The 25805-nt window shown below is 37.9% G+C and overlaps 1 protein-coding gene across 7 annotated transcripts in view; it reads left to right on the forward strand.

The window, feature by feature from the left end:
- NAALADL2 (N-acetylated alpha-linked acidic dipeptidase like 2) overlaps positions 1-17625 on the forward strand; it is a 421429-nt gene extending 403804 nt beyond the window's left edge. For all 7 annotated transcript variants that reach the window (XM_039556880.1, XM_039556879.1, XM_039556882.1 and 4 more), the window contains one exon: positions 9759-17625. In XM_039556880.1, coding sequence (XP_039412814.1) covers positions 9759-9957 — 199 coding nt within the window. In that variant the 3' untranslated portion in view covers positions 9958-17625. The remainder of the gene's footprint in view (positions 1-9758) is intronic.
- The last annotated feature ends 8180 nt before the right edge of the window (positions 17626-25805 follow it).

The raw sequence follows: 25805 nt of genomic DNA on the forward strand, positions 1-25805 counted from the left end.
ATTCTACACAGGATTTATTTCTGCTTTGCTGGTAAACTGCAGCAGATTCTCAGGTTTCAGAATACACATGCCCTAAGAGTCTAGTTTCTAGAGATATGTTTAGTAGGAAAATTAAAGACCTTATTATATCTCCATGAGTAAACAAGCTGCTCATTGGATTTACAGGGGACAAGCATTAAAGATGCAAATATCCTGCTAATCTTAAACAGTAACGTGGGTAAACATGGAGTGCAATGTCACCTGCAAAATAAAACAAAACCCTAGCCCAGAGTTTCTACTGAAGGCAGTAGTTCTGTCTCACTGTGTAAACTCTGGAGATTTGTTTCTCCATTTTGAATTATTCATTTATGACTTCAAGCAGAAAACATTTCTGTCTACTTTTTAGTAATATTTGAGATGTTTTTTGACCGACCTGAGCCAAATGCATGGAGTGTTTTTATTGTTCTGCATTGTATTATGTGGAGCAGAGAGTGATTTGATCCAGTGTCGATGATCTTAGTGTGGGAAATACTGAAATAATTCATGTTTCACTGGCAGCAGTAGGTAATGTCCTGTCTCTATTATCTGCCATGTGCAATTTGTAAATACAATGCTAGAATTATGTTGGGGGAGAAGGAAAGAATTGTGTGCTGGTTGTAGAATTGTGTACCTCAGATTTTGCCATTCCGTCCGAGTAAATGAATTTTTGTCTTCCAGCAGAGCAATGATTTCCTGCCTGACTTTTGACCCCCATATTTTGCATCTTTCAAAATTTGTAACTTCTTTTCTTCTATTATTTTTTTCACAGCTTATAAATGGAGTTATGAATAGTGGCATTACTTGTTTCCCTTTCTAATCCTTCTCTGGTGTTTCTCAGTTCTGCAGTTGTTGTTCAGCTCCCTTCTCTCTGATAGGTCTTTGTCCAAATGTATTTTCTACACCCAAAATGCCTTCCCATTTTCTTCTGCCTTATTCCTTTGAACTTTACAGTGTTTGAGCAGTGTTATTGTGGTTTATGCGACTGTAAGTATGGAGCAGCGCATTTATCCTAGCACACACCAGTAGCATTTACTAGGTTGATAATGCTCTTACAAATTCCTGCTGTGGTTACTGTTTTTCTCATGACTGATAATGATGCTGAATTATGCCCTTTTTTAATACTGAGGAGATGCAATAAAGTGAGTGAAACTCTTACTTACACCTGATCCATCTGAGTGGCAATTGAGATGTTTTTTTTTTCCTTTGGAATCACTGATACATGTAATGGCCACGAATTAATGACTGTATTTGTTGTCTTGTAAATTTTTACTATTTGAAGAGCATTTGCTGCATAAATACTACTGAATTAGCCATCTGCAGAGCTGTAATTATGGCAGACTTTAAAGCTTATTTAAACAGGGAACATGAAAATCTTCTCATTACACCTGCAAAAGCAGAAAACCACTGTAATCAGGGATTATGTCATGGCTTGAAAACAGATTTCTGACTTCTCTGATATGAAAAGAAACCTGGTTTTACATATATTAATTTATTTTTACTCTATGTACTACTCATGAATTTTCTTCCATCTTTTTAATTAGGTTGATTTGTATACTCGCAGAGTTCTCTCTGTACCATACATCAGTCCCATTATGTTTGTGATCCAGTAAATATTATTATATTGTAATTTAACCCAGCATTAGTTGTCCTGAAGACAACACTTTTTCCAGGAAATAAAATTCCTTATGCTTCCCATGAATGTGCATGATATTTGCTGTGCAAAAAAAAAGTAGGCTTTTTTGTAAAATGACATTTATTTTAATATGTGTCCTTATTGGATGTTTTAGCCCATCTCACAGCAATTGTTCTGCTGACTGTAAAAGCCCTTTCACAGCTGTTCTGTGAGCTCAGTGCAGAGCTCTCATGCCAACCTCCAGCAAGTCTTGTGGTTAGGATGCAGCTCCACTCTGTGTCCCTTGCTGGCAAATCTTGCTTGGGTCTGCACTTATGGTGCTAAATAGGGCAAGAATGTTTAGTTCCAGGAAAAAAAAAAATCATCTGTGATCTCAGGAAGCTGTACAAAGTATTAGATTCTGAATCGTTTATTGAACATGACAGAAATTTAATATTTTATACATTATTTTATCTTTATTATAAACAGTAGGACTGGTAACATTTTTTAGATCCAAGAAATATATGATTCCACATTTTTTGATCATGGCAGATAAGAACCACTCATGTATGGTTGAAATATTAGCCAAGAACACTTCTTGAACATGGGACAAAAATAAATGGAATTCATTTGGAAAATAGTTAATATGCAACATTCCCCCACTAAAATATTACCCAGGCAACAGAGCTTAGAAATGTGTTGATGAGATCATTAACAGGAAAATTACCTTACCTGGGACTTGAGAAAGGTGTTAATTTTGTGTGTGTACCTGCCATTGAAGGTAATAATGATGCCACTTTAGGCATTTCTTTAAGGATGGATTATGTATTATGACATAATCTTTTACCCCTCGTTAACTCTTACGATAATGACCTGTGCTAATTGTCTCATGTCACATGGCACGGAGTTATTTAGGGTGATAAACCCAGTCAGGATCAGAACTGGAGATCAAGGTCAGGCCAGTTTCCTGCCTTAAGCACTGGACACTGCATGCTGCTTTGTTTAGAAATGGGATTCCTCCTTAGGAAGAGGATGTTTTACATCATTTCTAAATAAAAAACTCCATGAAGCCACCAGAACATCAGCTGTGAGCCATTTGGAAATAATTTTATTAATTCACTTCCCTCAAGTTCTTCAAAATAGTAGCACATCTGCTTTGAATTTGAGTGTTTCAGACTGAGACATCCTTAAAAGACAGATAGTTTCCTCCAAATTATGCACACAAGCATATGTTTCCTTCACTTGAAAAGAAAGTGTAGCATAAATCATTCAAAGAACAACATGCCTACATTTGTTACCAACAGCTACATTATTTGAAATTTAACAAAAGAGTATTTCATATCAATTACTGCCAGCCAATAACATTTTATAATAGTTATATCAATTTTGTTCACTGCATAGTCACTCTTTTAAGTATAGATATAAGTTCTTGTTCTAAGGAACCACAGAAAAGAGCCACAGAAAACGTATTGGTGGATTTTCAAGGAAGTTTTACATTTCCATGGGGTGTACATCATTCTCATCAACTGCATAGAGGGTTTGGAAGCTCTGTGGCAAAGACTCATAGTGGGTTCTGTGGCTTCTTCAGGAATTTCTACATAAAGTTGATTAATTAATTTCTGTAAAACCCTAGAGAAAATAATGCTTAATTAGAGGACTGCTCTTTAGCAGTGATAAATAGTGATTTTGCAGCTTCTGAAGAACTAATGCATCCTATTTTAAATTTTTTTGTTCCCCTTCTGTGTAATCTACAGCTTCTGTTGAAGGTGTAGATTGGATTCTCCTTACCTACTGATCTTGTTTACTCCAAAACAAGAAAGAAATCAGCTCCTAAAGTCAGCAAATTTTCACCAGGAGGAAAACTGTGAGTGCATGGTAATAGATACAGCACTGGCCAATAGATATTTTATTGAAGCCTGATTTACTCAAACTCAGTCTTTAAGATAGTCAAGCTTCTTAGCTCCATTATTCTTATTTGAGGCTGTTCCAGAACATCAGTCCTATTATGATCTGCTACTTGCCTCAAGTTGCCAGCTCCCGTTTGTTAATGGTTATTATACATTATACTAGACACTGTTTGCTATCAAAAGCAACAAAAATTAGGCCATGAAGTAATTACTGTTTATTTAACAAAAGTGAAAAGGTTTGGCTACAGGTTGTCTTAGATTCAGTATTTAATTTTTTTCTCAGCCATTGCAGGACACTGTCCTATTATCAGAAAATCAAGCTTAGCATTGTTAGCTTTACTTTATGTCAATCTTTTCTGTTGGCAGAAATTATTTCACTATCAAGAGAATAGTTTCCTTACATATTTCAGAACAGAAATGAAAGCGAATGTGTACTGTGAATGTTGAGTTTTGGGCATAAAAAAAGTCCTCAAGCAACCTTTCTTGGTTTAAATTCTTTAATAAATAGACCTTTTGCTTTGTCTTTAGGATTCTGATTGCTCATACATGTATGAGCAATTGTGCTCATACTGGTATTGGTGCACTCAAGGCCCTCACAAAGATTTAAAGTTGTCAAGGTGCATCAAGCTGAAATTTATGCTAAAGTTAGGGTTAGGTTAGGCTTTAGTGATCCTTCAGCAAGAGATTAGTGTGTTTCAGGACAGTGCATCCCTTACCTTTAAAAGGGACTGTAATCAAAGAGAACTGTAGGGAAATAAAAGATAATGGATCTTGTAACCCGCTATTCTTCCAATTTGGCTTCTCTTTTTCCACTTGTTTATTTGGCAGGCAGTCAAGCCAAGCCAAGCATTGAGACACTTCAAAGAGCTGCCAAAATCAGGATTAATTTTTTTAAGAAGACCTATTTAAAACTGACCTCTCAGAAATGTACTCAAACCTGGAATAATTACCTCCTTATAGTCCCATGTCCCAACAGGATTCTGTTCATGCAGACTTACCACAACCTGCATTTGCCATAATTGACTCAATTAGAGGTGTCCTGTCTTTTATTATGCAAGATAAATTTGTATCTAGCAGGGAGTGAGTTTACCTGGTTTAGCACTGTCATATAACAGTGCCTTTGAAATGCCTTTCAGTTGGTTAGATTTTATTTCAGTTTGATATCTAGATTACCTGCAGCTTATCAACTGCTGATGACGTGCAAATACATCCCTTTCAGGCAGACACTCACCTCTGAGTGTACAAGGTTTTAAATGTATCACTTCCTGGAAAATATATTGGTAGAACAGTTTGCAGCCTGTAAATGAGTGTACTAAGGGAAGGCAGCTGATGGCTCTTTAAAAAATGAGAGGATGTGCAGGAAACAAAAGTTAGGAACAGCATATTACAAATAGAAGATCCTTAAAAATGATGTGCTGGGTTTGTGGGGACTTAGGGCAGTGAAGGAATGGTGACATTTACAGCTGAGTTGCCCTGAATGTTTGGCTGCCACATCCCCCTCTTCCCTGGCCACGTGTGAGTTGTTCCATCCCATGGCCCCACAGCCCGTGACTTCCAGCGTTCGGTCCAGCAGGGAACAAGCATTGTAGGAAATAAAGGAGTTTCTTCTGGATCAGCTTTAATGACATGTAATGACAGTTCACCAGGGCGTATATTTTATCCTGATAAAAGTTAATCTTACATGGCCAGCAGCTGTAATTTTATAATTATAAACCTTCTGCCACAATAGTGCTGTGAAATAAAATAGGTAAGATAACAAAACTGCATGTGGGTGTCAAAAAGGTTTAAAAAATAAGAAGAGAGGAAAGGAGAAGAACCATTGGAGATCAAAAGGATAAGGGGCCCAGAGGAAGAAGGAAAACTTTCTGTATGTTCACCATAAAATTTCTGAGGTGCAACTTGTGTAAATAAACCAGTATAAATCAGCCTGTGCTGTTCCCAGAGAAGAAGAATTTTTGATATTTTTATGTCCTACAATAAATAACCACCATGTGGAAGTGGAAGTCCCAGTATGTAAATATTGTTAATAGAGTGCATTTACTTATTTACCATGGTCTTACGTTTACCATGTCTTACAAACACGAATGAAAACAGACTCCTAAATGTAAGAAAAGTGCATTCAAAATTGAACAGTATCAGGAGAAAGGGAAATTCAGAGAATCCTTGTTCTGGTGTGCTTTTTTTATTTTTTTTTTCTTGGAGAATACAAGAAAAAACAATTTAGGAAATTACGAATTTGAGTTTGTGAGGATGCCGAAGTAAGGATGCACATTGTGTTGTAACTGGAATAGACAGAGGCTGCCCGTAGCATTTATCACTAAACAATTCTACTGTGATTCCACAGAGAAAACCTGCAGTCATTTCATGTGGGACAGTAGACTTACAATCATGTCCTAAAGATTGAATAGTTACTTTTCAAAATCTCTAACATGGGCTCTTAGATAGGAGTTTGTTTGTAAGTGCCTGAATAATTCATCTTGTGTTGTACATTACCTACAGACAAAATTTTCTTGTAAGCTAAAAAATCGTTTTTTGTGACAAGAATAATGTGGTAATCTAGTTTCATCTTGTACTGTCCAGTTCTCCAATATTGAAGTTGTATTAAAGTCAGTATATTTTTAGTGTGATCTGTCATTCAAGAATTTGTCAAATTCCTTCTGGTGGGTGTGACAGTACCTCCTTATTTGTGGTTATGTAGAACAGCATTTAATGGCATTATTTTGATCAGTAATGCTTATGTTCCTAGGCCTGCCAAGGCCTTATAAAAATTATAGAAGAGGCTCTGTTTATAGTTTCTTTACTTTGCTAAGGCTGTTTTGTTTGTAGCCCTTTTATATCTTTCAGTGGTACTGCCTGAAGTTATTAATTGGGTTTCCTACTTGAGTGCTACACTTTTCAGGTTACTGGGATGTGTCGTAGAAACAAGCCCGTTAAGATGAATGATGTGTGTTGTAATTTCATTAGTGTCATCAATAATGTATTGCAGTTTTTCTGTTTAGGAGTGTCTTTTTGTTTTGTAGGGGTCAGGCTGACTCTGTGAATTATATTTATAAGATCAAAATACTTAAAGATGAAGGTAGATACTTAAGCAATTAGGTCAGAGGCTGGAATTGTTTTAGAGGTGTAGGCTACAAAACCAATTTGTGTTAAGGAATGTTTAAGTAATTGAATTTCACAGTGTAAATTAAAGTTTCTTGCTATCATTCTGCATGTTGTGGGCACATGGTGATACCTTGTGTCAATGAAATGGCTGGGTTTTATTTTGCAGTCCATGTGTAATCTTTAATGAAAACACTTTCCTGACTTGTAAAGGCTTGGAAGTAATAAACTGAACTGACCATTTTTTTCATTTGATGGACCTTCAACAGAGATAAGAAGTAAACTTGTATAAATTGACTCTCATGAACATGCATAAAGAGAGAAATAATTTTATGTGACAAAGGGGTGGCATGGCTTGCCAAGCAAAGGTAAGTAATTGGAAAATACAAGATCCCAGTGAGAACTCCTAGCAGAAAATTTGAAAAAAAGGGGTGCTGTATTATGTTACTTACTGTTGTTTGCATACATAAAAATAAAAATTAGGTTCTGTTATACTATGTAATCAGCTATTCTGAAGTCATATTACTATTTCAGAAGTTAAGATATTATTTTAAAATTATGACAGTGGACTGCTTGTCTCTTTCATTCATCAAACAGCTCAGATTTTCTCATCAGACACTAATTTGCCCTGCATTCAGGTGGGGTGGACTAGGAATACTTGTTTTCACTAGGATCACCTGCCTGTGGATTTACTGTGGAACCAACACCGATTCCAAAATCACAGAAGTAGATTTAAACTGTATTAACACCCTTATATGTCAGGTTAAACCATCTTTTTAGCTTGTGTGCCTTGTTTAGAGCACATTTGAAGACAGGACATGAGATCTGTTCCTATTCACCACAAACATTGTCTCAGCAGTCCCCGAATGTTCCAATGTTCAGGCCATCCTGTCTTTAGGGTCTAGTTTCTGGCACTTAGTGGCAGTTTCTGAGGTAGTGCTGCTCTGCTGATGGTTGCTGTCTTATGATATTGTTATAAGTTGACATAAAGGAATAAAGGGATCCTAACACAGTCCAGGGCACCAGTGTTGTCGGCGTTTGGAGTAGAATTCCAGCTCAGTCAAACTCTCCCAGCCACCAGCAACCAGATCTCTCCTGAGGGTAGAAAGAAATGTGATTATCTCTAGCACTGTCCTTGCTGTTGGAGGTGCTTGAGGGGCTGTGAGCAGGCTCCTTTCTCCCTGTGAACTACAGGAACTATAGAGGAGAGTTCTTCAAAAGCCTGGTTCTGCTTGCACTGATCTCAGCAGGAGTCCCTGAACTGAGGGAGCAAAATCAATCCCTGCTTTGAAAAATGCAGTGTTTCCCATATCTATGCCTATCCTTAAAAACCAACCAACCAAGAATTTATCTGGGTCTCAACATACACAGTTTTCATTTACTGTATCACAGAGACTGCTTTGGGACAGTCCATGAGATAACTTAAGTCAGCTTTGAGCATGAGCTCCACCATAGCTAGGGAGCAGTAGAATCAGCTCAGAGCTAAGGAAGCAGGGAGTTGTCCAGTGGCTGCTGCAGTGCAAGCTGAGGAAGTTATTGCCACATCTGCCTGTTTCTGCAGTCTTGATGCAGGTTTCTGTCCCCACTGAGCTGTTCTTACATGCACTCCTAACCTGTTTCAGGCTAAGTGGTCTATGTCAGTGATGACCTATTGTTTAAACTGTTTCTGCTGCAGTCTTAGATTCAAACCCTTTCCCTCCTCTGTTTAGAAGTCCAATGTATTGCATTGCAGACCCCTTGAACTGTCTGGATGTATTGCTGTCAGGGGATGAAAAATTTACCATTCCTTCTGCACACTGGTGGGTTTGGATGTATAGCCAATATTGGGGGGCAGAAACATACACTGAAAAATTTCCTTATGAGGACAGGAGTTATTTCACATCTTTGAAAAGCATTGATTCTCATACAAAACATTTTTTAAAACTGAAAAACATGGCAGAAGATTGTAGGTGTTCTGTGTTGTCATTTACTGGGCTACTATGTTACCTTTCCCCCAGGCAGACTGGCAATTAGGTGATTCATAGAATGATAAGATACACTTCGGTGTTCGTCTGTCTCATGTAAATAAACTTGGCAGTTTCATTACTAATTTGGAGTTGCCATTTGGCATGTTCTGTGGTGCCATTAGGTTACTAACAGAGTGTGTGAGTTGTCCTGGTTCTTGGCTGGATTCTCCATAAAACAGCTTCTCCCCTGCCCTGACACCTGTCCTGTACTTAAGGATAAGGTCCTGCACCAAATCACTCTTGCTTTCCTGTTTCAAATTTCACTCACTTAAGTTTACAGTCAAAGGAGCTCCTGGGTGGAGATTTATGATATTTATGTGCTCTTCTAATTAGTATAATGATTACACCTGTTTTTGGATAGCATTTATAGTCTGCTTCAAAGAGTCTCAAAATCACTGACTAACTTTGAATCCTGAGCCTTCCACACCTCATACAAGTAACATTTCCAAGGGATCACAAACCATTAAAAATTTTTGCAGATATTATTAGAAGCACAGATTTTGTTTCACAAGGGTTTAGCTGTGTGTGCTGCTTGTTTTCTTCCTTCAGTATGGGACATTAAAGATAGGTTACTCTTGTTCTGATCCCACAAAGGATTATTGATGAAGTAAAGTCTCTGCTGAAGGCAAGGAGACTTTTACCATTGACTTCAATGCAGCTGGAATTTCACCTCTGAAGTGTGAAATAAATAACATGAGAAGACAGGAAAAACAAAAACAAAACCAAACCTGTGCTGAGGGTTCACAGCAATAACCAAACTTTTTTTAGAGGGGAATAAATGGAATCCATCTGAGACACAAAATCCTTCATGAGGGGTGTGATAGGTCTAGGCTCATGCTTTTGAATAAAATCTTGAGTGGTCAAAGAGGAATGTGAGATTTCTTTGATGGATTTAGTGACTACTCCAATATAAGTACATGCAGTTCAGTGAATAGGTTCAGTTTATAAAGGCATAATAAATATGCATTTGCCTCTCGCTCTGTCACAGGTCAACTTTACTGTGCACAGTATGTATCATCTGTAAGCTGTGGCTGATACTTGCAGGGTTTCTTGATGGCATCTGATGGATTATTTTTGAGTAGGAAGCTTACCATTCTCCCCATTGTTCTCTTTCAGAAATATTCTTTACAGACTGGATGACAGGACCAGCCAGTTTTCAGTACTGCTGGAGGCACTGGAGCACTGCAAACTACATCAGTCAAACGAGACCATTCAAGCAGCCTTGTCAGAGGTTCTGAACAGCATCAATTCAGCTCAGGTTTATTTCAAAGCAGGACTTGATGTGTTTGAGACCACCTTAGCTGGAAAGAAATGAGAGGATTCTCTGTGTTCTAAGACATTTGTTTACAACTTGCTAAACAAAAGTTCAACTTGGACCAGAATTGCTCTGAGGATCAAAGTTTTTCTTCAGCTGGCGCTTAAAGGTACTGCAACTCGTGGTTTAAGAAATGTAAAACAGTATTTTGCACTGTTCACAGTATGTCTCAAATGTCTGTTCCTGAATGTATAAAACATAAAGAGAGGGAGTAACACTTCAGAGATGATTTTTGGAAGGACATCTGCTGTATTTTTGTATGTAGAATACATTTTTATGACTAAGAGCTCAATCTTGCAAAGTGCCAGGCACGTCCTGCGATGTGCTGAAGCCCTGGTTCTGAGACACCCCAGATGTGCACCCAGGGGAGATTTCCATTTCCTCTGTCAGAAAAATCTGACTCAAGTTTCCTAAGGTCTTCAGCAAGCTCATCTTCTTCCTTACTCTGTTCAGAGTAAGTAGTTGAAGGATGTGGTGTTTCCATGGGTATCCAGCACCGGAGTGGAAATGCACAAAACACCTTTACTCCTGTGGAACAATAAATACCTCAGTTCTGAGAATACAGATAAACTTTGATTATTCCATTTCTGTATGAAAATAAAGAGTTGTTTTCTCTAATGTTTCTTGGAGAGGAAATTTTTGTGATGATTTCAGATTATTTGAAGTGTATGAATCAGTAGTTACACTTGCACAAAAATGCTTTGAATATTTATGTTAAATAAAAGAATTGCCTAGTCTTACAAGGCTACAAGCCGTACAAACTTTCATCAAACATTCCTGAAACATCCCACTTCACGGTCTCTAAATTTCCAGAGAGCTGTAAATAAAAACAAGACCTCCAAATCCTGGGAAAATTTTTGGGATTCCATCACTCTTTGCCACACCACCCACTCTTCCAGGCTGCATCATTCCATCAGGCCTGGCATGTAGGACCTGGATTGTTGTCAAAAAACCACAAGGAAGACATAAATCCATTCCCTGCTGTAGAACCAGGAATTCAAGTGTGCAGGCACAAGCTGGTGAGGCATATTGCAGTGCTAAAACTCAAATCTGTTTTCCATTGGTGGAAGGTTCTAATCACACCATTGCCTGTTAGCCAGAGTAATCTGTGAGTGAAAGGATCAGGAGGTTCAGTGTCCTCTGAGGGGATGCTATATATGTTTGAGAACTGCAGGTCTTAGTAATAGAAACAGTTAAAATTGTTAAGCCCTTTTTGGGTTTTACAGTCTCAAATGATTCTAAGTTTAGAGCTTAAATAATTAATTTTATATAGATACTTAGGATTTAAATATAATTTATTTGATGGAAATGTTAAATGCATTGTTACCCTGTTTGCCATGGAAACATTACAGGATCATTTCAGGTTGTAATAAAAATGGAAGAAGTCTCTGTATTAATGTTTAAAAATTGCCTTCAGGAAAATTTCTGAGTGCACAATTTGGTGAAAAACTTTTTAAACTTCACATAGCAAGAAATGAGTTGTTTACAGATCTGGGTTTCTGTTTCCAAAGTCCTTGGCAAAGGGGCCTCTCCAAGCAATGGCCCAGGACTGTGTACATACAACGCATGGTGTTGCTACATTTCTTCATAAGTTATGACTGAATAGTGGGCAAAAGCCCCCCGGGCCTGACCAGAGGCAGAGCTGTGCATTTGTACAGCAGCCTCTGCAGTGGGAATTTGTTCAGCACCAGTCAGTGGGACTGCATGGACTCAGACATTATTATCTCTAGCTTTCCTTGGCATATGATTAGCAAAAGTTGATGATGATTCCTTTGCTAATGCTGGCACCAGTTCTGTTTAGTGCAGAGAGAATTTGACTTGTGGAGAGTAACATTGTTTATGATGTTGGTTCATCCCCTTGTTTTCATAGTTTTAATTATGGTAAGATTTAAGTGGTTGAATTGTATGTTTATTTTGGGGACTTGGGGATGTACTGTGGATGCTACACTTGAATTATATTTGTAACAGGGACCACTCTTCTAACAGTTCATTTAGTGACATATTTTCTTTAGAGTGCTGTGATTCGATGGTGTTAAATGATGAAGGGTCAGGTGCCATTAGGAGACCAAAAATAGAGATTAACATCTTCTTTAACTCTACCAGGTGAATTTAATAATGGCTTCCTCATCCTTAGAATGTTCCACCAAACCCATCTCTAATGCAACCAAAGTGTACTCAGCAAAGTCAGTGAAATCTGGTGGGAGCAATGTCCCTCATGTATGATTTCTCAACCCTGTAATCCCTAACTAAAATACTTATCTTGTTTTCTCACTAATGCCCTTCTGTAACCACTTTTAAAATAGCAGACTTTAAAGTACTCCACTAGAAAGTCACTGCTATTGTAAATGTCTGTCTATTCTAGGACAATCAGATGTTCTTGTTGGTGAGATGAATCAGATGAGCTATTTAGGGACTTAAATGCATTGATTTCAATGTCATCTCACACTTGCAGATCTTTTGTAGGCTTTTATTTCAATGTTCAGATCTTACATGTAAGTGAGTGCTCAGTGATAATATTTGTACCATTATGGCTTTGAAAAAAAAGCACTTTTGAGCCACATCCTTCCATTGATTTTTAAATCCTACCTATTGACTTCAAAAAATTTATAGCAAGTTAAGGTCCTAAGTACCTGATGTGCTTCTAACGTAGGGGTTTTGCCCAACCAGCTGTGGAACATCAGCTAAAGGAAGGAGTTAGTAAATCAGAACAGCTTACCCAGACTGAGTTCATTCCTATGTTGTACTGGAATAAACAGAGTGCCCTTAAAGGCAGAAGTACGTTTGCAAATTGCCTGAATGATACTAAAAATGTGTTAGCTTTCCAGAAACATCAATTGCAAGAGACACTATAACAAATGCATTGATTGCTACTTAATCTAGAGTCATGCTCACAGTGACCAGAAAATCCCTGCAGCCTGCAATATTTGTATGTTGAGACAGTTGATAATAAAAAGCCAGTAAAGTTTTATTAGTATGCATTTTAAAGAGTCCATAAAAAAGCTAAAGTACAATCAAGTCAGATGAATAAAAAGTACATGGGAGCTGGGTTTTGAGTACTAACCTTAAAAAAGGCAGTGAATTGTTTTTATCATCCAAGAAAAAAGAGTACCTGTGTGAATATGCAAACACACAAATGCCTTGTATTTTCAATATTAATTTACTTGGAGTGATATGATACATCTACATAAACATAGATGTAAATAATGACTACATGAGAAAATTAGCAAACCCTTTGCACTACCTCACTTACCTTTTAGGAAAATATTTCAGTCTAGAGATGTGAAAGGAGGCACTGCAGCTGACCTCAGTTCTTGCAGCTGCAGGGGGAAAGGTTAAATCTCAGGTATTACAGAAGGAACAACTGGAGGTTCCAACCTCCCTGTTCAAGCAGGGTCACCTAAAAACAGCCTCCCCGGGGCAGCTGTGTTCAGATTACTTTTGAGTACCTTCCAGGGATAAGGATTCCACAGCCTGTCTGGGCAATCTGTGCCAGTGCATGGTTACCCTCACGGAGAACGCGTTTCATTCTTCTGTAGAAACAGTTCCTCCAACTTTCTCCCTGTATTTCTAAGTTGTTAAGTCATTGTAATTAGTTCAATTGCAAACATTCAAAAGGTAACCATAATTTCATTTAGTGAAAACTCTCAGCCAAGGTCTCTAGGATTTCAGAGTTACATGTTGGAAAGTTTGTATGAGATTTGTCCTTCAAGCCATGGAGTTTAAGTCATAGAAACTAATGTCCTTATCTTTTGAGGTCTTTTGTACAGTCCCTGGTCCCCAATCCTGGGATTTCTCTGTACTTCAGGAGGCTGATGGAGAACAAGGGATGCATTAGAAAGTGCAGGGAGGGAAATCACTCATCAGCACATGTAGCTGTGTGCTATAAATGCATCTACTTTACCCAGACTTTGGGGGCTCAGTATGGCTTGTGTTGAGTGGAAAGAAAAGTAAGATAATTCTATGGCTCGTTCTGGCTTTAAAAGAGTCAAATGCTGTAAGCAATGTTATGTCTGGTCTGTGTTTTCCAAGGAGCAGTGAAGATCTCCCTGCCAGGCCCTGTGCTGGGAGCTGTTATCTGTGCCACTCAGAAGTGGGCACCTCTGGCATCGTGGTGCGCTTTGTCGCTATCTCAGGAAACAAGCACAGTGTGGAAGATGTTCCTTCCCTTTGGCACTCTGTAACATTTTAGCAGTGTCACACCAGTCCCAGAAAAGTGAGTGATAGAAACAAATCTCATTTTAAATGCCTTGGACCTGAGTTTGGGAAAGAGTTAGCCTTGTACAGCACTCTTGGTGTTCAAAACAAAGTAAAGTGTCTTCTTTTGGGGCTCTGAATCTACAGAATTTGAGACAAGAGTCTCCAGTAGCACAAGTAAATGTCTCAAATATAGAATACAAAAATATTTATGGTCTATTAAATGTTACAATAATGATAAAAATTTCTTGGATACCAATGCAGTGATAGTTTTGGGTGGATTTAACCATCTGGCTGTTTTCTCTCCCTCTAACACCATCTTCTCCAATCTCCTGCATTCACCTTCTCTAACATCTTTTTGTAATGTGATGATTTTTCCCATCCCTCACCACCTTTCTCAGCCATTCCCCCTGGTTTTCTGTCTCCATTCTGCTTCCTTATCACTTCTTAAGCTCCCCTTTAATTTGCCAACCACCAAGTTAATCCCCCTCTTTTCTCTCTCTGATCTCAGTCATGCCTTTTGTTCCCCTTTCAGTTCCCAACTCACCTCCCTCAAGTTTAAATTATTATTCCTGGTACAGCTGACCATAATAAAGAGCTGAAAGTGGTGGAAAAGTCCTGCTCAGATCCAAATGGATAAAGTGTTAGGAGACATCATCTGTTAAATTCAAAGTATTCACTTCTGAGTACATGTGAGCAGCAGGTTTTCAGTTATAGCTTGACTGAATGGAAGCAGATTTTTTTCCTATCTTCTTTCTCTCTAATGTCTGGACCAGGAAATTCCCTCAAAAGTAGCAGTGTAGCCAGGTGATAATCTTGAAAGTTTTGAAACAAACTTTTGAAGTTTATTTGAATCCAATTCTGCAGTTGGATGAATAAGAAATTATAGACAAAGAATCAGAATTGGTGCTACCTACTACCTGTCTACAAAATAAAACAGGCAGTATCTAGGCACATAATTTCTCTGACCTTGCAGGTACCATCCAGCATTTGCTAGATGATGGCTACATACCAAACTTACGTGTGTAATTATGCTGTCCTGCAGTGTTTTACATTTTTAAGGATGATTCAAGCCCTGTGCACAAACCTGTACTTGAACATGCACATTTGAGCCTAGGAAGTGCCTAAGAATAATGAATACTCATCTGGGAAGCAAAGGCTTTAAAAATACCTAAATTAGACTGTATGTTTACTAAAATGATGGTGCTGTTAAGCCTTTGGATTTTTCTAATTATAATCCCACTGCCGCTGGTTCTTTCTACTGTTGCTCATACATACTTGTCATAGCTGGAGAAAATGTACACCTGCATGGATTTGCAAAAAAGATTATGTTGCCCCTCAGTCTTACTGACCTGGTCTGGTTTTTTGAGCAGGGTTGACTTTACCATAATTACTTACCAGGGTCCTATTCCATGTAAGCAAGGTCAGCAGAATTTGGCCACTATTAATGGAATTTCCAAAAAGATTCGGTATCAGAAGATCAATTATTTCTGTTTAGCCTGTTTTCTTTAATCTCTCAACATAGACTAAAGCAAGACTATGTATTTTTTTTTTAATTGGGAGGAGTGTCTTGGTCAATGTTAAGTAAGCCCACAGCGCAGAATATAAATGTGTGTGTACAAGTGATATAATCTAGAATTAACTTTATAGCTATTATAAATGTTGGCATGGGTTAATGCAGACATACTTTTATAAATTTTGCAGGTTGAAATTAATACAAGGGCTTAATTTAAGAAATTTAATCAGAATAAAGGCATAGAACAACAGTTTTGCTGTGTAAATATAGTATATGCTTCCTCATCTGCCTAATCCATTTGGTTAAAAAAGATGAGCGTTTTATTTAAGCTACTTCTCTCTGATTTATTTTCCAGCAAGCCTTTGAAAATGAAATCTTGGTCTTTATTTTTCTTTTAAACGTGTTCTGGCTTTAATGTTTACGGAACACTTCTCAAGTGTTCAGACAGTGTAACACCACCTGGTCTGATCGCTACTGCATTATTTGATAGGATTGAGTGGAATTTCAAAGCATGGTCTTTGGGAGAGGGTCCTTTACTGACTGTTACTGTGTTTGATATTTTATACTAGAGTGGCTGCTTTACCATGCAGTGCTGTAGGTGTGCAGTGTGATGCTTTGAGGCACTTATTTAAGAGAATTTATTTTTCAGTCGTTTTGCAGAGACCTGTTAATTTTCCCTCATTTGAAGCTGTACTCCCCTGACCATGCTGCTGACAGAGCAATGTAGTACCAAGTGCTGTTAGCACCTGCTACGAGCCCTTACTGCAGGTGGCATGTCGAGGGTTTGTCTGAGCTCTAAGTACATTTCCAGTTTTTAATTAGTGTCCTTGTAGCCTCACTTGGGTTTTGTGTAGCTCACTCTTGATGCTGGTGTGAATGACCCCAAGGGGAGGTGGATGGGTCTGACTTTTGGGTGAACTTGCTAAAGAAGCTGCTGATGCCCCTATCCTTAAAAAAAAGTGAATAAAATACTTGGCAAGGACTTCCCAAGCTTTTGGTGTTTTCATCCTGTACACTGAGGATTCTGAAATAGTTTTGGATACTGTTTGTTTTTTTCATGCAGTCTCATTTCATGTTCTCAACAGCTGAAACATCTTATAGTCTGTGAATCCACTAGAGGGGAAATAAGGAGATCATTAATATTTCATCCTCAGAGCAAATAAGATGAACACAAATTCCCTGTGTTTTCCATTTGCAGTTTACGTGAGTTAATATGCAACATACTCTTATCCCACATTCTGTGATTTGGTATTCTGAGACAAAGAGAAAACGAATGTGATTCCCTATCCAGAAGAACTATATTGAATTCAGGGAATGTTTCATGTCCAAGTATTTTAGCTGTTCACATACAGTGTGAGCAAGCACAAGTTAAGATACTTGAAACAGATACTTTTAGGGGTTTTAGTAAGGTGTGAAAAATAATATTCTTCTGTGTAAGGCCAGATTTTAGCATTGCATTCATACCCAGGTGTGTGGTAATGTGTTGTGTGTCCTCATTGCTGCACCTGTGAGATTAATGCTCAAATGCTGTTATCAGTGTCCGTGCTGCTCTCAATACAAACTGGAATTTTTTAGTCTGCAGCACCTTGCAGAGTTTACCTACTCAGATGGAATATGCAAGTATTTCTGTCTTTTGTGTGCAGAAGAGCAGCTGTCAAGTTGTGTCACCTTTATCAAGCCTTGACATAGAATTTGAGATGCCTGAGTGATGACTCTGTCATTCCATCTACTTCTACATTTTCACGTAGCAAAATCACGTTGCCAAAAATGATAGCTAGTCAATGCAGAATATTAAGTAACTACTTTTTTCTTTTGACCATGAAATAATATAAACTTGATGCAGTGATTTCTGGAAAGCAATAAATATCATGTTGTGTGGAAATGTGCAATGAAAGGTTGATTTTTATGACACTTTATACAATGTTGAGTCTGAATAAAACAGCTTATTTGCAAAATTAGTTTACTTTGTATCAATTTGTACTTTTATAACATAGTGCAATAAAAAGGGAACATTGGCCATTAATGTAAGTAGATTCTATATACTTTGATTAAGAAGCACATTTTATTTGTTTGTGCTCTGAATATGATTCTTGGAGTTTGTGAGAGTGTTTGTACAGAAGGCACTGTGGGCTGAAATTCAGTAAGAGGCATTTTGTGAAAGCACCGTGAGTTAGACAATGTTTTCTTCCATAGTGATATTGTTGCCAGAAATTAAACTGGAATATGCAGATGTGTATAATGTACATTGCACTGAATAGCTTAGAATTATATTCATTTGCTTTTTTGTTGTTTTTTTCTTTCTTTTTTTATAATTGGTTCTGCCAGTAAGCTGTAGCATATTTCTCTCAAGCTGCTGATTCAGTAATGGAGATCCCAGGGCATTAAAGCATAATGGGAACAAGGAAAAAGGCAAGGAAGGAAAAAAACAGCTAGACAGAACCTCAGAACCTGGGATGGAATAATTTGCTGACATGTAAACTTTGAATTATCCACATTTTTGGGTGCTGGTATATATAGAAAGCCCAGATATTCAGGTGATTGGTCTTTCAGGTGGGAAGAAATTGTCCCTCTATTTTTTTAAGAACACAGATTTTGAAAAGTAGTCAGAGACTTGGGGTCAAACTCACAGTATTCAGGGTAAGACTCCTAAAATATATAAAAGAAAGCTGCTGAACAGCCTCAATACTCTCTGAAGAAAGAAACCAATCCATTCTGAAAATCTTGATTGTATGTAATATTCTGATTATATGAAATTCAGATGATCAGGCTTTTTCCTGTGGTTCAGAGGTCCAGAGATTATAAAGTGGGTTTTATCTCAGGAAAATAGGAATTCCATTTTTTTGCTTATATTATATGAGAACTTGGAGGCTTTTGTGTACTTAAAATGCACTTGAGAGGTGTAATGGAATAGTGCCTTTGTAAAAGAATGTGTATTTCCAATTTTTATTTTCAATTTGTGTAGGGTTTTGGTTTTGAAACTGCTTTCCTGTTCACCATATTGAAAGGAAAAATTAATACCTTGTTGATATTTTCAATCATGGCTAGATAGTTAACCTCATTTGATAAATTAACTCCCTATAAAGTAGAGCTCTGACTGGAATATCTCATGTAATGTTAAAGACTAATTTGTGAAAAATGTTCCTTCAGGATATGTTTCCTTTAAGCCACGTAGACCTGTGCCATGAAAATAAAAGCCACCTGTATATCAACAATTTTAGATAAGTCCCTGATTTGCAATTCCTGCTGATAGATTTGTGGAAGTCAATACTAATGAAAAATGGCATTGAAAAAAACTGGTTTTGCCAGGGTACCAATATCTTCCTCTGTGGCTCTGATTAGGAGATTGGACCACTATCCTCAGTATCTACCTGAGCAGGAATTTTCTTTTAAAAATATATTTAACACATAAGGATTCCAAGTAGTCAGGCTTGGTATAGAGCAGAGAATTTCCCAAGAGATTGGAGCTATATATATCCAATCTTTTCCACTGATTTCTCTAACCTTGAGATTGCCATGGCATTAAGAAATGTATTTCTCATCCAGTAGTAGGACAGAGATCCATGTGGGATTCAAGTATACAGGATCATGTAACTATGAAGGCATTTGCTTTTTACATGGAGTGCAGGTTTGGTAACCATGAGAATGAAATAATGAATAATTTGACGCTGTCACAGTGAAGTGTTTCTGTACCTGGCTGATGAGCACTAAGGGAGTAGAAACAGATTCTGCCCAGGTTCTGATGGGGCCAGCAGTGGGTTGGAAGTCCCCAGTGCCAGAAGTGGGTGTGCACTGGGAAAGGCAGTGCTGATAAGGCAGTTCTGTTGCACCAGGCACCAGAAAGCACAGGATGGAGGGCTAGCTCTTGCCCAAACAACTCTGGTGCTCTGAGTCTGCCTCCAAGTGCACTGCAGACCAGCACCAGAAGTTCATCCCATCAGATGAGAGAGGTGCTGGGAGCCAAATTTTGGGATACTCAGTAACAGCAACTGGATCACCATTTCCTCCCAAAAGGCGAGAACTGGAATGGATGTGGATGAGGTAAGCTGGGTGTAAATATCTGAACTTAAAAAGCCTTGAAGCCTTTGTTGAGGCAAATGCCCAAAGGCACCAAAGCAAAGATTTCTTTCAGTACAGTGACCTTGAAGAGTCCATTGACTTTATTTCGAACAAACCTCAGTGTCTCTGTGCTGATGGGCCTGCTCTGGGCACAGAGGCTCTGGGCTGTGTCTCGAGTGCTGTACGCTGAGATCGCTCTCTGGGGCTGTCAGCTCACATCAAGTGAAGGGCTCATCACTGGTTGGAGCTCAGCTCAAACAAATGGAGGCATTTCTGACACTGCTTGACTATCTCACTTCAAGAGAACTCTGGTAAGGTTTCTAGTCATTGCCTCCAATTCATCTTCGGTGTATTTGAGTGAGGTCAGTGCTGTGCCCGAGAGGAATTACCCCATTGGGTCAGGGGTTACTTTTCCTGCCCAAAAGAGAACACACATCTGAACTAATCCCTTGCAAATACCCACTTCCTTTGAACGTGTGTTGTGGCTTTAACAGCAAGCACTGAACTTAAAACGGGGCTGCTCCCTTGCACAGTTACCTGCTTTTACTTTGTATAATACAAACCAGTTTCATACAGTGTCCTGTATCTCCTAGCTCTGATTGGGGAGGAAGATGATGAGCACAGTGCCCCACCAGAACTGTGGCACTGTATCTTCTGCTTGAAGAGGAAAGAATAGTCAGAAATGAACTATGAAAGCTGAAAATGCAGAAATATAAAATATAAAACTTAGTAGGAATGTTCAACATGGTTATGCAATTTAGAATGAAGGTTTAAGAACTAGTATCTGGAGTGACAGAAAGTGGATAAATATTATGTCAATACTGAAGCATCAAAATGAGTGAGAAAAGCTTTCACTTTCACAGTATAAACCTGTGGAGATTGTTAACACACAGGGAGAAACTTAGGGTTAAAAACTGGTTTGAGTCTAAGCTGCATGGATATGTGCAGGTTGTAATGTGAGAGAAGGTCGCTGCTGTGTGACTTTTCAGACACTGAAGTGTATAATACCCATCAGAAATGAGCTGTTACATTCCCAACTGGAATAGGGCATCCAGAGAAACAAGGACAAAAAAAAAGGAGATTGCCATTTGCATCTACCACAAACAGGTTGACATTTCTAACTGTATTTCAGTGTTTTTCCTCTGAATAATAAAAGACCTCAGTGCAGGAATTCGTAGAGGTGGATTTGTCTCCAGCCAGGGTGACAGGCAGGTGTTTGTCAGCGTGGGACTGTGTATGAAAGATGGTCAAATTAGCTGAGTAAGTTTCCACATATGTCATGTGCCACTGCTTTTCCTAAAGTGAAAGATCACTGCTTTAACTGAAATGAAGATGCAGAACTATGCTGGGAGACCTTGATGTGCAGGTGTTACTTACACAGTGAGTGTGAAAAATTAGAGAATATCCCCACGCATGAAGTTCACTTTTTCAAATTCTAGGAGGATGACCCTCTAATGAGCACTGACTGAGCTCACTTTCAGGACTGTGCCATTCATAAAGCACTTGTCATGCTCTCCTAGCACAACATAATCAGGGCCCTACGAGTGAGCAATAGCCTTGTATTCATAGCAAGGAAATTTATTATCCTGTATGTAAAATGACAACTTCATTATCATTCACTATTATAAAATAGCAGGGAAAGTAGCAGTTGAAATAAAAAGGCATCTTTTTAAATAATTCTTTTTACAGTAAGAAAAGCCAATGCATAAATTCACGGCATGTAACATTTTTATTAATTTATGAAGAATTTAACTTGATGTTCTGTGGCACACTTCACTGATGCTTCATTGTTAGATTTAGTGATAACAATTTGCAGTGACTGGATGCAACATTGTGGTACTTTTTAAACCAGCTTTGTACCTCCTAACTGTGTGGTTTTAGATTGGCAGAATTCTGCCTCGCTTACTTTGCTGGCCATCCAAGGAATTGATTCTAGGCTGTGCAGTTTGATGCAGCTTTGTAAACTGACTGCAGGTACTTAGTTCTGGTCACAATACAGTGCAAAATATTTGACAGATGATTCATTTCTCATGGGTTTTGCGCTTATTTCCATGAGGCCTTCACCATCCATGTGCAATTACTAACTGGTCAGGATAAGACAAACTCCTTTTCAGAATAATTCTATTTACCCAATTTTCTGTCATCTCTTAGCATTTCTGAGAAAACAGCCTTTTCAGAATGTGTTAATTTGCTTCAGATTGCATGTGCTGATTCCCATCACTTTATAATTTTATAATAAATGAAACTAAATGATTGACCATGATGCATAACTCGTTAAGTAGACATAGAGCAGGTGATATCACAAGGTGTGATCCTGGTGGAATGGTTGGAAAGGTCCTTCCCAGTGTGGCAATATTGGAATTAGTAATGGTAACTGGGAAGGAGAGTTAATTGCATTGGGAAAGGGAAACCCCAAACCATCAGATTTACAGGACAAGAACGGGAACAGCAGGAAGTTGAGAAGGCTAATGGAACTTTTTTTTTGTTCCCATCATAATATTTTAGTAAGTTTTTTTTATAGCTTTTCTGCACCAGTTTTCTTTGCAGAGAGTTATGACCAGGCCTCAGCCAACACACTCCAGGGATCTCCAGTCCAGCCCACGCAAGGAACTGTTTCCAAGTTTGTAATTACTTTAATAAAACCTCTTAAGAGGGGGCATTGGCTACTGCTGCAATGCAATCCTTTTTGGAGAAATGTGTCAGAGAAGGTATTTGCATTCCAATACTGTTAGGAATTCAATAATGAGTAATCAATATGATGAAGGCTAAGGCAGAAAGTTGTTCTGAACCTGTAAGTAAATTTATGAGGGAAAAATCATTCTTGTAAATTTTACATGAAAATAAATTGCTGTATTGTGTGATTGCCCTGAGGGCTCTCAGCTGGGCAGTGTCACAGCACCCTTACAACCTAAAGAGGTTTTCTGTTTTCCTCTGCTATCGACAGTGGGACTAAGAAAGAAAAATGCAGGGAGGCTTTGGAGCTCCTGCATTCCTGCAGAGAACTGTGACTGCTGGACTGTCTTTCTTATGCCTTTGTCAAAGACAGAGATATTCTGCCAAGATAGATTTCTCTAGTCAGAGAACAGTTATATACTGGAGGGTTTTTCATGTTGGTTTTTTTTTTTTTCCAAGAGGATGTACAAAGACTTAAGAATTCTCTCCCTGACCAATTGTATGACACTTTGGATAAATCTTTATATGCAATAATACTCAAGGACCTAAGTAATACATCATATTTGATCTGACCTGGCATAAATCATTTATTCATGATATATCATTCATAACTTGATTCATTGACTCATCTTAAGACAAGACAAGGTCAGTAGGAAAAAATGATTAAGCTTTTTGCCTGCAGGAGGAAGAAGCTTAAACAACAAATTCATCTTCACATCTGACCTCATGAAACTTGACAGAGAAGATTTTAAAAATAGAAGTAGACTTGAAAAGCCAAGTTTTACTCCCAATTACACTAGTTTAAAGTCACAGTTACTCCACTTACAATAGAGCAAATGGGAAAAGGCTCTGAAAGTCAGCAGAATCACTCTGGAGTTCGTACCATCAGGGATGAATCTGACTCTGAAAGAGGGTACTTGGACATTTAAAGTTGAAAATCATGTGCCTGAATATTTTAATGGATCAAAGATGGCAAGTCAACTCTGTACCCAGTTGTATCATTATAAATCTGGTAAGATGACATGAAATTTCAGACCAGTCAGAGCCCCCTGGCAGGCTGAACTACACAGATTCCTTGGTTTACAGTTAATGTTTTAGAATTTTAGACCAAAGCCCTGTTTGCTTAGAATTGAAGACATTACGCTTCCTAAAACATTACCCTTTAAGTTGATACATTTTCTTACTTGGACACACTTAGCTATATATTTACTTTATATTAAAAAAAAGGTTCCAAATTAAGCAAATGCCTGGGCTGACAACCTCAGCCCAGAGATGCATGATAGTTCCAATTCAGGTCTTTTCTATTGTATTTGAAACATAGAGGAAATCAGTTTTACAGGTCAATATTAAATTTATATAAACCCAGCACCAAGCACATATATTAATTGGAGTTTTTTTAAAAAAAAAGAAAGAAAGAAATTGTTATTGGCTCCCTCTTTCATATTGCATCTTTTGAATGAGTAGAACCATGCTATAAAGATAGGAATAAATCAATCACCCTGTCTGGCTGTATTTCTCAATTGCTGTTAAGAACAAAAACTATTAATACTAAAACACAGTGCTCAACAAATAAGGTCAAATTCATTCTGCAGCTATAGTGACAATATAATTAATGAGAGATCTGTATATAGCAAGAAGGAAGAATATTGACCCATTAATACACATTTAAAATCAAAGACAATTTCTCTCCTGGCAATTCTAGCACGTGTGGAATGTTACGTGATTTTTTTTCCCTTTAAATGAAGTACAGAAAAGCCATTTAAAAATTAAAAGTGGTTGAATCTATCAATGATACTTGAAAGTCTGAAACTTGTGCTTCATCATATGTCAAAGTAGAACAGGAAGAGCACAGAGTGATTATATCAGGAGCAGCTGGAAGACTACAAAGATCTGTTCAGAATTTCAGGCTAAGTGCTTTATCCTATGCAGAAAGTATTGTTATTCCATTGTATGTATTAATCAAGCATAAATGTACTGCCCAGAGCTGTTCATGAGAATTCAGGAAAAAACCCTCCAAGGTCTACAGTCCACTGTTGTATTCAGTAGAAAACTGCTTTTCTGCATGAGCCAGGGTGGCCTGTGGAACAGAAAGAAAATCTTTAAACCATCAGGAAGGTGCCTCAAAAGTAGAGCACCCCCACATCAACATGGAGTTACTGTGAGACTTCCCAGAGCCTGAGGAGAGGAACAAAGCAAAGTGGTACCCAAAATGATCCTACTGCACTGTGGGAATGCTCCCCATTTTTGTTGGTGTGGTTCTTCCATAGGGAAAACAGGGCATTTTTGCTGAGTTGAGGTTCCTCTGCCATGCTTGCCATGGTTGTGTTTCTGCATTTCTGTATTTCTCTGCCCTGCAGGTGAAAATATTAACTCTTACAATTGGTTTACTCTTTTGCTTGACATAAATGTTTGGTTTTTACATATTTTGTCCTAGTTGACTTTATGTTTTGACAAAGTCTGTGTGAGATCTTGCTACAAGAGGTAAGGGAATCCTTTTCTATACAATTTATGTACTTTCTTCATTAGCCATAGAATCCAGTCATTTCACATCCAGTCATTTCTTGAACACTTCCAGGGGTTTCTGGTGACTCCACCACCTCCCTGTATTATTAAGGTATATTATTTTTCAGCTTTTCTCCAAAAAGTTAATAGACTCATAGCCATGAAATGGCTGTGCCAAATAAAATAAAGCAAAGTCTTCTGTGCCTAACTCTGAGTTTTTATCATATTGTTCCCTGTGGTAAGTTCAATAACACTAACAAAACCTCTGTCTGTTTTTAAGATTTGTTCTGTACAACCTCTAACTCAAATAAATAACTAAAAAATCTTTGCACCAGAAAAAAGAATGTCACATAACTAAAATACTTGTATTCTGCTAAAGCTGTGTTGCCACTGTTAGGGGAAGAATGTTTGTAATTTTCTGATATTGTTTATTGAAATTATTTAAGAAAAATATCAGAGTTTTTTATTTTGAAGACATCAGTCTTAAAGGTCTCTAAATTCAGTCTTTTCAAGAACTCTTCAATCACCTGTAGGGGATCCAGTTGATAACAAGCAAGGCATTTTTGTACTTCTTAATCCATGCTGTGAGTATATGCAGGTAAGAACTTTTTGCAATCCATAATCACAATGTAAGCAGAAACACTGGAAGTTTGTTTGGTCTATCTCAGATAAAATGAAAGGGGAAATTCATAGTTTTAATTAATTTCTCCATCATTTTGGATAAGTAATCAAAAATTACAATTGTCTCTATGCTTAATTTCATGCTGAAATGTCTTTGTCACATTAAATATTTTCTGACCTCACAAGAACTGAGCTGTGAATGAATGTCAGTGGGAAGTAAAATGTCAGCTGACTTGGGATCTGTTAATTCATCCAAATTCCAGGGAAAAACTGCCTGTTGATGTTT

The sequence above is a fragment of the Corvus cornix genome, chromosome 9 (genome assembly GCF_000738735.6).
Source record: "Corvus cornix cornix isolate S_Up_H32 chromosome 9, ASM73873v5, whole genome shotgun sequence".
In the NCBI taxonomy this organism is placed as follows: domain Eukaryota; kingdom Metazoa; phylum Chordata; class Aves; order Passeriformes; family Corvidae; genus Corvus; species Corvus cornix.